Source organism: Lacerta agilis, chromosome 8, assembly GCF_009819535.1.
Source record: "Lacerta agilis isolate rLacAgi1 chromosome 8, rLacAgi1.pri, whole genome shotgun sequence".
NCBI lineage: Eukaryota > Metazoa > Chordata > Lepidosauria > Squamata > Lacertidae > Lacerta > Lacerta agilis.
Window position 1 is genome coordinate 36,973,446 of NC_046319.1, and position 13,148 is coordinate 36,986,593.

The 13,148-nt window shown below is 48.3% G+C and overlaps 1 protein-coding gene across 1 annotated transcript in view; it reads right to left on the reverse strand.

The window, feature by feature from the left end:
* Positions 1 to 2,303, reverse strand: part of CPNE7 (copine 7) — a 39,319-nt gene extending 37,016 nt beyond the window's left edge. The window contains exon 1 of the mRNA XM_033156959.1: positions 1,281 to 2,303. Within this exon, the coding sequence (XP_033012850.1) occupies positions 1,281 to 1,454 (174 nt within the window). The 5' untranslated portion in view covers positions 1,455 to 2,303. The remainder of the gene's footprint in view (positions 1 to 1,280) is intronic.
* Between the last annotated feature and the right edge of the window lie 10,845 nt (positions 2,304 to 13,148).

Genomic DNA, 13,148 nt, shown 5'->3' on the forward strand with positions numbered 1-13,148 from the left:
AAAGGGGGAGAACATTGCAAAGATAACAGAGGCATCCTTCCTCTAAAAAGTCTGCATTTTGCTTCAGGAATATGGTTTTACCCACATGAAAATATATGCAATTTTAATTGCTAGATTAATTAACTAAATCTCATGGGATTAACTGAGTAAGATTTCTTTAATCAAGTGACAGCCCTAAGTTACTAATCAGTTGAACTTTATAGTGTGTGGGGAGGGGAAAATAGTCCTTCTTGAGCGCAAATCAGGCAATCAGAGTTTGAACATGATAAAATTTGTCTGATGAATCTCTGCCAAATCAATTGTGCTGGGCATTGTAAAATCAAGACACCTGAGCAATTAATGCAAGGCTATTGGAAGTGGGGCTATGTCCCACCTCCCCTCTTCCCCAAAGCCAGCCCTTTGTGGCCCTCTGATCCTCCCACACACAAAACCACACTCCTATGAAGTAGCCTACAATTGTTCCCATCTGTGGACAGGAATTCAACCATCACAAGCCCATGTGGTGGCTGAAACACCACTGCACGGCAAGAACCACACCCTGGGAGTTGCCATTTTGGAAGCAAACAGTGAACCCATCTTTCTGCTCTATAGTTCATCGGGACAGGCCAGTTTCCAATTTCCATGTTCTCCTCATGAGCCTTGTCCAGGTGAAACCATCCAGGCAATGGGGATTGCAAAGGTTTGTATCCATTCATCCATTCATTCATTCATTCACTCATTCATTCAAAAACCCATTCAGGTGGCCTCTCCTTCCTAGAAGCTCAGTGAGATCCAGTTCAACAGTTGAAATCATTATTTTGAAAGCCCTGCCCTTCTACTAGCTCAATCCTAGTCCACAAAAGCCAGTCTGTCTAGAAAAGGCTTATACTCGGACTTTTGCAGCTCCATAAACGCAGAACCACCATCAAAAACACTTCTCAGAAATACACCCTTGCACTTCTATATGTGGCACACAAGTGGAAATGGGAGGAGGGTGGCCTGAGTCAGTTTCATGAGCAGGATGAGCTAAAAGATGATGAGCTATAGCATATGGCCCAATATACCTCAAATAATGCCTAGAAGAAGAGGTGAGAGAAAGGGGAGGGCTCCTGCAGCAGTAGCACCTTGTGCTTCCGGCACCAGCAGTTGGTTCACTCTGCTCTGCGCCTGCTGAAGATGGTTGCAGGGCAGCAGGTGAAACCAACCTGGTTGCTTAGCAACACCATCCTCCCATCCCTCACCAGCCCATCTTGCCTGCCTCCCCGCTCTGACCTTCCATTCCCCGTGAGCCTGTTGCCTACCTCCATCCACTGCCCTTGGGACTGCATGAGGAGCACCACGCAGGGATCCGACTTGTTGAGCGTGTCACGGTCAAGCAGGTGCTTGCAGCTGACCCGCAGCTCCACCTTGGAGACACAGGTGGCAGAGACAACGCCCAGGTTGGCCTGGGAGGTTGGGTCCAGTAACTCGTTCATCCTGCCCAGGGAGGAGGACCCTCACTCAGCAACAGCTGCAGGTAGCAGAGGCAGCAGAGAAGAGTGGCTCAAGGGCTTGGGTGCCCAGGAACATCCACAGCCAGATCTGAGGTCCGGTGATGATGGGTTGGCTGCAGGGCGGTTTATGGCACAGCCAAGGAGCCTGGCTCACCTTCAGCCCTGAGGCGTCGCCACTTACCAAGGGACTGCTGAGTTTTGTCTGCAGTCTTTGTGGTCAATGCAATCCCAGAAACGTGAGGAGCATAGCCTGAAGGAGGCACTGCCTCTTGTTTGCTTGACTCCTGCCAAGCAGAGCTAATTAAAAGAGTTTGTCTTCTCCCTACAAATTAACAAGTTGTGTTTTGCTGCCTCCTTCTTCTTCCTCTCACCCGGATGCCAGATCCCACTCAGCTTCCCTCGTTGCTGGCACAGATCTAGCCTGGGTGCGTATGTGCCCTGGCGCCCTCCCTGGAGAGATTGGGGAAGGAGGTGGCCCTGTCTTCTGGCCTTTGCTGGTATTCAGGACTTCAGAGAATAACAGGACAGGTTGGGGAGGAGGACAGGAGTGTGGGAGAGAGAGAGACGAGGCTCTTTTTTCAAGTCACCAAGAGCAGAAATAACCTGGCAGTCCCCTGGATTTCTGGATCTTGGGTTGACACAACGGGAGACAGGGCATGGATTTCACAAGGCAGATCTACCAGAGGATACCCTGATGTCTTCCTGTATCTGACTCAAGGCTGGATCTCTAGACACGAGTCGAAACAGCAATCCACAGCAGCACCGGGGTCTTTGTGTGATGCTCACAGACTGGCAGAAAGGGTTACCTTGTCATGGGAAATGTGCTGCCAAGGTCAGCTACCTAAAGGATATATAAAAACACAGGGTAGGTAAATTGACAAGCCACATACCAAACATTCAGAAATCAGGAGATATCTAAGAATGTAAGAAGAGCTGTGCTGGATTAGACCATCTAGGCCAGAATCATGTTTTCATGCGGGGTTGGGGTTGGCAGCACAATGCTTTGAGGAAGCACACAGGGCATGGAGGCATAGTGGTCCCTAGCTGTTGTTCTCCAACAACTTGTATCCAAAGGTAGACTGCCTTTGAACTTGGATGCTCCACGTAAGCATCATGACTAAGGGCTGAAATAGAGTCGGAGACAGTGAAGTCAATTTATGTGAGCGTTCTGAATCATCACAACTGGGTGGCAAGAGCAGAGTCTCTCTTGCAGCCTTTTCAAAAGGTGAGGATGCAGTGGAGCTCTGATCCATGACAATTATTATGAAATATTTGCCAAATGGTCTATGACTCCACAGAGGCCTTAAACATGTATCTTCTCATTTGTCTTTGGAGTGCCGCTATGGTAATTGTCAAAAAAAGCTGCTATGCCATCTACCTAGTGGAATTGTCCATTTATACAGGAGTTATGAACACAAAAACAAAGAAGAAGAAAATCAAAGAAGTAACAGGTTTGGGAATCTCAGTAGATCCTATAATTCCTCTGCACAAAGATAGCCATATTAGTTTCTTGCAGCAAAAGCAACCAGGTGTTTTATCACACCTTAAAGACTCACGAATTTATTGTGATATAAGCTTTCATGGGCTACAGTCCACACCAACAGAGTGATACCATCATCTGATGGTAGATTGTAGAGCACAAAAGTTTATATTATAGTAGATTTGTTAATCTTACATTGTATCACAAGACTCTTTGCTATAACTTTTTATTAGGGTATCTGGAAGGAATAGGATCAGATTGGGATATCAAATTAAAATATTACTGGCATCAAGAATTTTGGTAGCTCAGCACTGGTAATTATTGATTGGCAAATTAGGATATGGTCCTTAGTTAAATGTGTCAGAATCACTTCCCCTAAATGAAAAACAGGGAAGAAATAAGTAAATAATAACAACAAGCAGTATTTTTAAGAAATAGTTTTTCTTTACTGCACCAAGATCCTAAACCAATTGGATTGATATTATGCACTATTTTTCTAAATAGATTATTGGATCCAGATTGCTCCTTTCACTTGTGAATTGCTAGTGGGTTCCCAGAGGTATTTGGTTGGCTGGTGTGAGAACAGGATGCTGGACTAAGTGGTCCAATCCAGCAGAGTTCTTATGCTGGATATAATGGCCAGTTTGATGTAGATTAAATTCAAGGAAGTTGCAAGGTGTGGTAGATTGATTTGAATGGAATTCAAGATAGATGCTAAACAAAACATTAGATATCTGTTAAGAATTGCAATTGGAAATTTGATCTATTTCTCTGTGTGTGTGTTATAAGAGGAGTTACACCAACCATCACCAACTTGATCTCTGCAGGTGCTTTCCCTACCAACCCTTCCATCCAATGGGGTTGGGTGGGCACCAGCTTGTATTTTACTCGTCTGACCTGATGGACCTTGTCTGTAACCAAATCCTTTGATCTGCTGCAGCAGGACTCTCTGTTGTTCCCCAGCAACAGGTAGCCAGGGACTTGCGTCTCCATGTGACACATTTGCACAAACTGTTTGTCACATATGCACACTTTAATTAAGAGCAGAAAGTCGTGAGCACCTATCACTGCAATGGTGCACCTAGATTCCAACCCTCCCCTATGCATGCTGGCAGTTAGCTGTGTGACTGTGTCAGGTGTCTCTGCCTGAGCGCCATCGCCATCCAATTGCTCACAGACATTTTGGAACTCTGGGTCATGTCAATTGAGCTCTCCCTCTCTCTCACACACACACACCTTCACTGGAGGATGGTGGAGCAGCAAGATGAACAGGGTGACATCTTTAGAGGCTTTCCCCATAAACTGGAGAAGACAGAAAAGAAGCCTGTTTTCTTCAGAGTCCATCTGGAGTTTGGGGTTGAACGGTTCCTGGAGATTCTCTCTAACCCGGGAAGCCCTGTTGCAAGCTTGCTGCCGAGGCCCCAAACCAGAACCAGCAGTGCAGTGGACTGTCATTGTGGTGTTTGGCACACCAGCGACTTCTTATAGAAAATAGTTTTGGGTGTCGTGGGAGTAACATGGGCACCCTTGTGGCTTTTCTTTCTGCCCATGCTGTCAGAGCAGAGCTCAGAACTTTCTCTGGCAACTAATTCCTGGGCTCTGGGAAGTTCCAAATTCTTGACCCTGCACACACACACACACACCCATGGCAAGTGGAAAGCGCAGCAGGGGGGTCCCCCCAAAGGGGAGGAAGTTGGGGGCGTTCCTGTGGCCAAGCACTTACTTAATTGCACACAGCTGGTGCCTCGGTTTGTCAGTGCCTGGGATTGGTGGGGAGACTTTTTGATGCATGTTCTTCTCCCCCCCACTCTGCAAAACATACAACCCACATTTGCCAGTGCATGGAGATGCTCAAAAGCATGCAGTCCCATATGCATGCACATGTGGGCACACTCATGTGTGTGTGTGCATGCTTCACAAGCACACTCCTCAGTGTAAACGCCATCAATTATAGATGCACACTTCCGTAAACATTCCCACATGCATGGGCAGTTAATAAGCTTAATAGCTATTTTTGTTATTGTCCAGAAAGAGAAATGCATGTTTTGTGAGATATAAGCATTAAATCAAAGTTACTTAACATGTATAATACAGTAACAATCAGGCTATGAATTACCCTGCTTGCCACCCAAATGGTAAATAAATGTTCATGCAGAAGTGTGTATTTCCTTGCATATGCACCCATTTCCTGGCTGTTGCATGTCATTTTCCTCAGATGTTTTATTCACACACATCCAAGAATGAACACCTTGCTGTGCAAACATTGGTGTGCTTCCTTTTGCTCCTTCTAAGCCTATCAGGAAGCCAGTTTTAGGTATCTTCTTACTAACGCTCTGTCATTCACGCATTATGGTGAAAATACAGTTTTGCTGACACATAAATATTGCTGTCTAAAAAAGTAGTGCAGGGAGCATCCTCCAGGTGTGCATTTACACACTCACTGCTGCATGCACCCCAAATGTGCGCGCGCAGACACACACACACACACACACACACAATTTCCTGCATGCACACTTCTGTCAGGCTAACACAACTGCTCAGGCACAGAGATGACGCCCATGCTGCCACAAACACACCTGCACAAAGTTTGCGGGCTCTTCCCACGTACAAAAAAAGAGAAAAAGGCAGGCATGGGTGTAATGCCCCCGCGCTCATGTTCAACGCCATGTCTCTGGAAATTCGCTTCAAGCATCCACACTTTTAGCATTCACGTGTCTCCTTCCGGAGTAGCTAGAGAGCCTCCCTTTCCCTGTGCGGATCTGGAGCTCAGCGGTGGGGAGGCTGGCTGGCAGCGTCGTCTGCCCCGCCGCGTCCGGAGCTCGTCCTCCCAAAGTTGCCGGCAAAGGCGCTGACCTCCCTGGCGCTGGCACCCTGCCCACCCCGGGGCAACCCACCCGCCGCCTGGCGCCTTGGCTCCCCAGCTCACCGGCTTTAGCCACAGCGCGCGTCCCTCTGTCCGCCTGCCAGCAGCGCTCGCTCGCTGATGCGCCTCTTCTGCCAGCGCCAAGATCCGCGCTCTGCCTGCCTGCGCCCGCTCTCTCCTGCGGAGCTCCGAGAGCCAGACTCGACGACAGCAACAGCGCAGGGATTAACTGCTTCAGCGCTGGCTTTCTTCTCAGTCGCGGGTGGAGGGGGGGGGACTGCTCAGTCCTCACAGTAGAAAGATTGGGGCGCTGTCCCACCAACCTGCCCTTAGTCAGCTCCCACCTGCCTGCCTTCTTACTTATCATCCAATCCAGGGGGTGGCACCGCCTGCCAGTTTCCTCCCCCTCTTGAATATCAAGAGTTGCGCTTGTAGAACTTGCGGGGGGGATTAGGATGAGTTGCCTGTCATTGGTTCTGGAGCCTCTTGCTGTTTGGGCTCCTTGCCTTCCGCCTTGCCTGCTCCAATGGGCACCAGCCACCTATGAACGCTCAGGATAGGGGTCTCTGTCTCCGAGGAGGGTTAGGTCCTTTGCCTGAAACCAGAGCCTCCCCTCTTTCCCATTTTTATCACACGCCCATCCTGACCTACAAACAGGTTTGTTGTTCAGTCGTGTCCGACTCTTCGTGACCCCATGGACCAGAGCACGCCAGGCACACCTATCTTTCACTGCCTCCCGCAGTTTGGCCAAACTCATGCTAGTCGCTTGGAGAACACTGTCCAACCATCTCATCCTCTGTCGTCCCCTTCTCCTTGTGCCCTCCATCTTTTCTAGGGTCTTTTCTAGGGAGTCTTCTCTTCTCATGAGGTGGCCAAAGTACTGGAGCCTCAGCTTCAGGATCTGCCCTTCCAGTGAGCACTCAGGGCTGATTTCTTTAAGGATGGATAAGTTTGAACTTTTTTGCAGTCCATGGGACTCTCAAGAGTCTCCTCCAGCACCATAATTCAAAAGCATCAATTCTTCGTGATCAGTCTTCTTTGTGGTCCAGCTCTCACTTTCATACATCACTACTGGGAAAACCATAGCTTTAACCATACGGACCTTTGTCGGCAAGGTGATGTCTCTGATTTTTAAGATGCAAACAGGTTACTGCAAAATAAATGCACACTTTCCCCCAATCTCAGTAATGCTCTGTGTTTTGCAAAATCTGGCCTGGTGCTGGTGGGAAATTCTGCTTGTGCTGCTTCTACTCAGTGAGCCGACAGCACACTTGTGCCCTTTCCCTTGACAGTGGGGCCATTGCCTCCCACAGCACGCAACAGCACACAACCTTTCCCTCCAGATGAATTGATGCAGCATCATGGCATATGCTGGCTCTAGAACTCACATTCAAAAACCCCATTTAGAATCGTCATCATCTTCCCCCTCTCTCCAAAATCATCTTGCTGGTATCCACCTGTCTCGCTTGCAGCACCAAAGTGACCTCCTGCGATGCGCAATATATATGGAGGTCCTGGGTTGCCCAGATGACAAGAACCCCCTCTCTGCCTCACGGATGTCCAAAGGAAAGCAATACATTTGGCACCAGTTTGGCTGCAGGAGTTGCCAGTATAAGGTGCCATCCAACTGTCTTAAGGATTCCACTCCAGATTGTTGTTGTTGTTTAGTCGTTTCCGACTCTTCGTGACTCCATGGACCAGAGCACGCCAGGCACTCCTGTCTTCCACTGCCTCCCGCAGTATGGTCAGACTCATGTTGGTAGCTTCAAGAACACTGTCCAACCATCTCATCCTCTGTCGTCCCCTTCTCCTTGTGCCCTCCATCTTTCCCAACATCAGGGTCTTTTCCAGGAAGTCTTCTTTTCTCATGAGGTGGCCAAAGTATTGGAGCCTCAGCTTCAGGATCTGCCCTTCCAGTGAGCACCCAGGCCTGATTTCATTAAGAATGGATAGGTTTGATGTTCTTGCAGTCCATGGAACTCTCAAGAGTCTCCTCCAGATAGCGGAGATCAAATATCAGAGTTTTCCTTCTCTTAGAAGGACTCCCTTCCCAGATTGATGAGCCCCATCTGCCCCTCACTCTACATCTTCCCTCTTCTTGACAATTGGACCCACTAATGGTCTCCTCCACTCAATCCACTGGAGCTTGTTTTCACATGCAGGGACCAAGGATTTGAGACCAGGGGTGCCAACTTGAATAAAGTATGGGGGGGGAGATAAGCCCCGCCCCGCACGATCAATCATGTGAACACCATTTGAATGGCAATGCCCATCAACTTTGGGGTGGGCTCCTATGTTTGAGATCCATCAGCTACCCTCACCTGGTTTAGCTGGCCAGTCAAAGCCATTTCACAGGGTGTGGCTGCTCTTGCATGCTGACAGCTTCTAGGAGCCACACGTGAGAGCTGAGTGCAGAGTGGGGACCAAAGCTGGACAAACTATCCCAGAAGGAGCATGGTTTATCCCCCACCAGAGGTACTACCCCTCCCCTAACACCCCATTCGCCACAAAACAAAACAAAAATCTATTGAAACAATAACCTTCCTCCACCACCAAATCCACCCTTTCATTTCCAGGTGGATCAGCCTGGCTGCAAGCACAAAGAGCTCAATGCATGGCACGCTAGCTAATCTGTCAGAGCCAGTGTGGTGCAATGGTTAGAGTGTCAGGCTAGGACCTGAGAAGCTGGGGTTCACATCCCCACTTGGACACGAAAGTGTACAGGCTGACCTCAAGCTAGCCAGCAGCCTAATCTATCTCCCAGGGTTGTTGGGGTTATAACTCAGAGAGGGGGAAATACTGCCTCATCTACCTTACAAGCTGGTTGTGAAGATAAATGGGGAGGAGACCCCTGTCTGTCACATTCTTCTTTTTTGGCTCCTTAGAGGAAAGAGGGAATATTAATAAAATACAATCAATCAATCAATCAATCAATAAGGCGCTTTTGAGTTTGCATCCCTAGAACTGAAAGCACCCTGCTCCCTACATTTGGGGTCAAGGGGGTCCCTTCTGAATTTGTCCACCCATCTCATGGTTATGGAGAAATTCAGATCATATCGGCCTCTCCAACTGGTCCTCTTTCTACAGCTCAGTTGCTGGGGTGAACTATCTCTTGCAGTCCTTGGCCAGCTTCCCGCCTTTCCATTTTGCTCAATGTTGGAGTCTCAGCTATGTCTCTGCCTCAGTTTCCCTCCTTCCTTCATGCCAGGGAAAGAATCACACCTCTGCTTGCAGACTTGGCGCCTCCTAATTTTCCCTGCCTTCAATTTTCAGCTGCTAATTTGGCGGGAGCCTGCCTCAAAAGCTTCACACCTGTCTCTGTGAAAAATAATTTGCCATCCTGTGAACATTCTGGGCAATGCGCCAGTTTTGATCTCTCCTGCCTGGGGGCTCCTATATAGTTGTTTTCTTTGTCAACAGATTTCCTGGGGATTTTTCTGGGGTGGCCGTCCCTGTCCAGAGCCCTCTTCCAAGCTGCAGACTGAGGAAACAAGCCTGTTTTCCAGCACTATGTGTTCGGAACATAAAAGTATCTCTGCTAAGTGGGACCAAAGGCATATCCGGTCCAGCATCCTTTTCCCCCAAAGTGAGCAGCCAGGTGCCTCTGGGAAGCACCCAAGCAGGGCAGCAGGGCAGAGGTAGACTGCCTTTGAACAGGGAGGTTCTAGTCATCATGGATAGCAGACCCGTCCCTCTTTAAAGCCATAAAATCTTGTAGCAATTAGCTGCTTTGAAGAAAATAGCACCAGATGTTGTTTGTTTTTGCATTGAAGAATTTTGCTGAAAATTTGCTGGCACCAGTATCTCTGCCATAGGAAGTGATACCCGCCTCCCTCCAGCTGGTTAGTGCTTCAGGCCACACAGGTAGGCAGAACGGTGCGCCAAGCCTGCCAGTTCTACAGCAACAAGTTAGCGGGAGGACTGTAGCTCCGTGGTAGAGCATCTGCTTTGCACACACAAGCTCCCAGGCTCAATCTCTCGCGTCTCTGGGTGGGACTGGCGATGACCCTTGCCTGAAAGTCACTTCCAGTCAGTATATACACTACTGAGCTAGATGGGCCGATGGTATGACTTGGTACTGTTCCCATGTTCCTTTGTTTCATTTGCACAGGGCTGCAAAGCCAGCGCTTCTTCCAGACAAATGGAGCCCAGTGAGTGCATGCACAGAGTTATCGCTTTGCAACATGGCAGCCAGCGCTGCAGGGCTGTGCTGGCAACTTGCAAGCAACAGTTGCATGTGAATCCAACTGCTGCCCCTGGGGCATAAGCTGGCCTGCCCTGCCATTGAACTCAAGAGCAGTGTCTTAACAACAGCTCTGCCATGGGGCTATTCACATTTTTAATCTGTCTCCTTGCAAGAAAATTGTCCACACACCAGCCCTAGCACCTTTTGCATGTTTGTGGGAGTGCACACCATTCTTATGTGCATACGCACTTGCCCATTCTGTTTCTGGGAAGGAAAGGAGGGTGCAAGAAAGATTGGGGGGGAGGATGATGGAATTAGCCAACATTTCAAAGATTTTGCAATGCAAATGCTCTGGATGAGCCTGTTGATGGAGGCCACAGCAGGAGCTAATCCCCTCACTGCTGGCAGAAATAGGACATCTGCCTCTTGGTTCAGCAAGGTACACAGCATGAGGCAACTTTGTGGGGTCCACATGCTGGGGTCCACGTGCACCGCCATGCAGAAAGCTGGGAGCTGACATGTTCAGATGCAAGAACATCTACTGTGCATGCACAAGGTCCCATTTCAATTCCTGGCATCTCTAGGTAGGGCTGGGAGAGATTCTCTACCTTAAAGATTCTCTGCTTTAAATGCTGCCAGTCAGTGTAGAGTATACTGAGCTGGGTGGACTATTGGGGTGTCTCAGTATCCTATGTTCCTTGCAGTGCAGGAAGGAATTGTGAAGGGGCAGGGAATTCCATTATAGAGGATCTCAAGAGTTCACTTCTAAAAGAGAGCAAAACAGTATGCTCTGCTCTCATAGGTACATAAGGAGCTGCTATATACTGAGTCATACTGCTGCTCCATCTAGACCAGCATTGTCTACACTGAGTGGCAGTGGCTCCCCAGGGTTTCAAGGAAGGGGGCTTTCTTTGCTCTGCCAGCAGATGCTGGGGAACAAATTCCAGGTCATCAACATGGAAATTCAATGTTCTACCCTCCTTAACAGGGTGGGAGATCATTTCCTTCTGGGCAACCCTTGGAAGTGTGGGGTGTAAAACGCAGGAGCAGTCAAACGCAACATTGCTAGAGTGGACATAGAAAGGGAACTCTAGGCCAGCCGGTCGGAACTTGCTGTTTTCCCTGGGCTGGGATGACATCCTCTGTGTAACAGGAGATGGGTGTGGTCTCACCTGGGCAGGTTAACGCAAAACCACAGGGACCACACTCCATCTTCCTCTTTTTTGGACGCCGTTCTCAAAGGAACAACATCACTATAAGAGAACACAAAGGGGCTGTTTTCCTTTATGAAACAGTCTCCTGAGTAAATGTTACTTTTACTAAGTTTAAGTCTGCCTCTGGGATCCAATTGTGAACAGATGATTTCTCGTGAGTAAACGTTTTATACTTTTATAGAAGACTGTGTAATGTCTTATTGTGAGAGGGATTAATGGGGGAAATACCAGGACATTTATTACAGAGGTTTTAACAAACCTAAGCAAGCTATCTGCTGTGTATGTGTGTTTAAAAGGGGAATGAGAACTCTGCTAAATTCTGGGACTTGTAAACACAAGTTGGAATAGGATATCTTAAACAATATATCCTCTCCTGCATCCCAAAACATTCCCACAGGAGGACCATATGCCAGCAGTGGGTGGAGCAATGTGTGTGACTTGAATGTGGGAGGCTAGTTTCTACCCACACTTGCACAGCTTCTCTATCCTCCATCCAGTCCAAGATGCATTGTGAGAGTTCAAAGCCAGGCAAAAACACTCGAGGAGGAGGAGGGTGTGAAGAGGGGCTGGTGATGGGCGTGGCTTGGTCAGAAAGGGTGTGGCTGGGGAGGATGTGTGGTTTGGGGAACATTCTGAGGACCAGAGAGAGGGAGAGAGACCTGGAGGGCCTGATTCCTTGCCTCTGCTCCTCAGTAATGGGCCAAGCAGCAACTGACTGCAGGTATTTTGCCACTTAGAATAAGGTTACCAGATTTTTTTTTCAATGAATCCTGGGACACTTTTCAACTTCAGTCAGAATGGATGGATTTTGTCAAGGGACTGATTTTTATATGCACGGACTATCCCCAGGAAACGGGGACGTCTGGTAACCTTAACTTAGAATGACACAGAGAGTCTAGGAAACAAGAGCCACTCCAACCAACAGGACCCTGTTCCAGTGCATGAACCAAAGATTAACCCTATCTCTGGGCCCTTTGATCCCCAGCAGGAAGAACAGGTTGGATGCAGGAGCGCCAAAGGTTCTCGTGAGGCCGCCAAGCAAGTCAGACAACAGACCAGAAATCAGAGCAGGAGTGGTTGGCTGGAGGCGGGCAGGAAGGCCCCCCAAAGACATCCACAATTAGGAAGCCGCACTGCCGGTGCTGCTGGAGTGGTGCTAATCTTGTGAAATTGTGTGGGTGGGCAGATCTGCTTGGCAAGAAACCAGGCTTCCTAATTCTAGAAATGTGGGGACTGGCTGTGGTTAACAACATAAAAGGAGTCCAGACCCTCCAAATGTCCCTATTTTGCAGGGAAAGTCCTGGATTTACAGAAGCCCTCCATGTTTCTGATTTGTTCTTGGAATGTTCCACTTTTCCTTAAGACATCCCTACTATCATCAGAGAAATGTTAGCGGGAATGGAGTTATGCCACCCCCAAGCCAAGGAGATAAGTAAGTATATAACCTTGAGAAGACCTCTGACAGCAGCCCAGTATAGGGAAGTTTTTTTAATGGTTAATGTTTAAAATTGTTTTTATATATGTTGGAAGCCTCCCAGCATAGCTGGGACAAGACAGTCAGATGGGTGGAGTATTATTATTATTATTATTATTATTATTATTATTATTATTTATCCCTGTTTTCCTCAGAGAAATGTTGGAGGGTATGAGAGTCTGCTGAATCAGGCCAGCATCCCATTCTCACAATAGCCAATCAGATGCCTGTGGGACCCAGGAACAAGAGCACTCCTCCCTCCCGAGGTTTCCAGCTGCTTGCATCCAGAAGCATTTATTGCCCTCTGACTGCGGAGATGGAACATAGCCATTGTGTCTAGTAGCCATTGATAGGCTTATCCTCCATGAATTTCTCCAATCCCAAGTGGGTTGTTTAGAAGATGAGGGAGGGATGCTCTGTACATGCTCAGAGCAACTCATCTATCTTGCAAAGGTGATA